The sequence below is a fragment of the Carlito syrichta genome, unplaced genomic scaffold (genome assembly GCF_000164805.1).
Source record: "Carlito syrichta isolate Samal-C Ts95f unplaced genomic scaffold, Tarsius_syrichta-2.0.1 Scaffold127511, whole genome shotgun sequence".
Lineage (NCBI taxonomy): Eukaryota > Metazoa > Chordata > Mammalia > Primates > Tarsiidae > Carlito > Carlito syrichta.
Window position 1 is genome coordinate 34191 of NW_007071607.1, and position 3157 is coordinate 37347.

General features: G+C 50.7%; 1 protein-coding gene across 1 annotated transcript in view; it reads right to left on the bottom strand.

Annotated features, from left to right (window-relative positions):
- Nucleotides 1-2830, bottom strand: part of LOC103250279 (peroxisomal membrane protein PMP34-like) — an 8658-nt gene extending 5828 nt beyond the window's left edge. The window contains exons 1-2 of the mRNA XM_008048876.1: nt 2693-2830; nt 1204-1319 (exon numbers count right to left, since the gene is read on the bottom strand). Coding sequence (XP_008047067.1) covers nt 1204-1319; nt 2693-2830 — 254 coding nt within the window. The remainder of the gene's footprint in view (nt 1-1203; nt 1320-2692) is intronic.
- Between the last annotated feature and the right edge of the window lie 327 nt (nt 2831-3157).

The window sequence follows — 3157 nt, forward strand, 5'->3', positions numbered from 1 at the left end:
TTTTTTTTTTTTTTTGAGGCGAGGTCTCATTCTGTCACCCAAGATAAATTGCGGTGGTATGATCATGGCTCACTGTAGCCTTGACTTTCTAGGCCTAGGGGATCCTTCTGCCTCAGCCTCCCAAATAGCTGGGACTACAGGCATACACCACTGTGCCTGGTTAATTTTTTATTTTCAGCAGAGATGAGGGTTCGCTATGTTGCCTAGGCTAGTCTCGAACTCCTGAGCACAAGCAATCCTCCTGCCTTGGCCTCCCAAAGTGTTGGGATTACAGGCATAAGCCACCATGCCTGGCCTCATATTTTATTTTTATAATAAGTTTATTTTCAAAATATCATATCTAGGAACAATAATAAAGTTATAGCAGCTTTTGCTTCAAAGGAGGTCCCTGAATTATCTGATTTCCCTAAGTGTCAGTTTCTTTAAATGAAACAGAAAAATGACAATGGTTCCTGCCTCACAGAACTATTATTAGGATTAAGTGATTACTCAGGTACAGCATCTGAATTAGTGTCTGTCACATAGCAAACCCTTGAAAATGTTAGCTATTCTTACCATCATCATCATCATCATTACTCTTTCCACTCCCCCTTCCTTTCCCCACTACTATTACTCTATAAGCAGATGTTTTATATATATATATATATATATATATATATATATATATATATATTTTTTTTTGAGTCGGAGTCTCACTCTGTCGCCCAGACTGGAGTGCAGTGGCCGCTCCCGGTCACCACAGCCTCGACCTGCCGGGCTCCGGCGGTCCTTCCGCCTCAGCCTTCCGAGTAGCCGGAACTACAGGCGCGCGCTACCACGCCCGGCTGATTTTTTGATTGACTGTAGAGAGGAGGTCTCGCCCAGTTGCCCGGGCGGGTTGCGAACAGATGTTATATTTTTAAGGGAGGTCACAGCATATGACACGGATGAAAGACGCTCAGGCAGGTTCGATTACAGGCGAGTTCCCTTCTGAAGGGTTCTGTGTATTTGTAACGGAAAAGAATAAGGAACTGAACTTCCCAAAATGCTGTCCTATTATACCAAGCTCCTAAAATGGGAAATCTCTGAGCACAGCATGTAAGAGAGAGGCTTTGAGGCTGGTACTGCCAAGGCAAGCAATGTAAGAGAAGCAAATCCAACCGTTCCTTGGCAGACAAGACTGTTGAAGGAGAGGACAGAATGTGAAGCATTTACACAGCTCACCTCACTCGTTGGTGAAGAAGATAGAGAACATTCCGCAGACTTCCCAATGTTCTATTTTCTGGGTTTAGTCTATGACGTCCAAACTGGAGAAAGAGCAAAAAAAAGATAAACAATGACTTTTTTTTTTTGAGTTGGAGTCTCACTCTGTCGCCCAGACAGGAGTGCAGTGGCCGCTCCCGGCCACCGCAGCCTCGACCTGCTGGGCTCCGGCGATCCTTCCGCCTCAGCCTTCCGAGTAGCTGGAACTACAGGCGCGTGCTACCACGCCCGGCTAATTTTTGATTTATTGTAGAGATAAGGTCTTACCAAGTCACCCAGGCGAGTCTTGAACCCGCGGGCTCAGGCAATTCACTCACCTCAGCCTCCCAAAGCGCGGGATTACATGCTGAGCCACCAAGCCCGGTCATTTTTTTTTGTTATTGTTGAACAAAGTGTCTTTTATTAGCGACACACACACACAACCAACGCAAGAAAGAGATCGCTTTTCCCCTTGAGTCCAGTGAAAACAAGTTGCTAAAGAAAAAAACATACATATCAAAGAGCTTATCTTCCGAGTTTCCTCTAAAAAAACCAGAAAGGGCTAAAAAGAACCATACACATGTCCTATACACATCTGATGCCAACAAAAATAACCTGAAATAGGGTGGGTACAACCAAAAGTTTTAAAACCTTACAAAGTATGTTAACATGCCCCAAACAAAAAACAACAAACAAAAACTTGATACGAAAGCTCTGCTGTTTCTCAAAACCAAGGTGGAAAGTGAAGATAGACTGATATTCTGGAAACTGGGGCCCGATACTGACTGCTGTGTGGCCTGTGGTCTCAGCACCTCCCACCCAGCCTGGTCTCCTGAGGAGCCCATGGGCATGTCTGCAGAGGCTGGGTGAGCAGGGCATGGCGCCCAGGCTGCCCGCCCATGGGCTTGGTGCCGGGTGTCCCGTGACCGGAAACACCACACACACTGAACTCGCCTCCTGTGGTGTTTACACTGGGGTTCCCTTTTGGTCCCTTGAGTGGGAGGTATCAGAAATCCATGGCCTAAGATAGTAAATCCTTCTCATTCTGTGTCCTTTGAGAGACAGGGACCAGAGGAAACCTCTTCCTAAAATGCTTGTCGGTTTCTGGTTTTCAGGAATCTGCCTGTCTCCTCCCAGCAATGTCAACTGTCACCTGGGGTCCAACCCCAGAGGCCAGAGGGGTGAAAGGCAGACTTGTTCTAGTGTAAAGCTGTGAGGCCCTCTTCAGGGGGTGCCCGGTCCCACCGCTGGGGGGTCAAGGGCAGTGCAGAGTACTTAGCAGAGGGGCCGGGCCCCGAGTGCACAGGCCTCTGCATGGGCAGGAATCTGGGCGAGAGGCGAGGAGTGCCCTGGGGAGAGATGCTGGGGGCCTCCCGAGTTGCGTAGCGGACGGGCTGTGAGCAGGCGCCATGGGGCAGAGGGCCCACAGACCCCCGTGGGAGCAACTCAGAGGCTAGAACCTTCCCGGTACTCCCAAGCCGAGCTCGGGACGTCCGAGGGGAGGCGAGAGTGCTTGTTCCTTGATGAGGATTTGGTTTTCTTCCCTGGGAGAGGAACAGGCCTGGAGATCAGGGAGAGTGTCAGTTCCGAGCCCACCTCCTCTGCCCATGAGAAGAAGATGGTCCTCACCCCGTCCCGCTCTAGCCTGCTGCCACAGGGCGACACAGTGAGAAAAGCAGCTGCTTTGGCCACTGAGAGGCATGGGCCAGGGCAGTGGCACGAGGGCCTCACAGAGGCAGCGAGGGGCGAGGCTGGGGAGTGCAGGCAGAGGGGCCTGCTGCTGGCTGGGGGCTCTCCGGGGCAAGGTGGTGGCCAGAAGGGCTGCCTGCCCTCAGAGAGCTGTCAGCACCAAGAGATGAGAGGAAATGGCATTCCCGACCCAGGACAAGGGTCCTTCCAGGCATGACGAGGGACTCCCTGATGTTCCTCGCCCCGC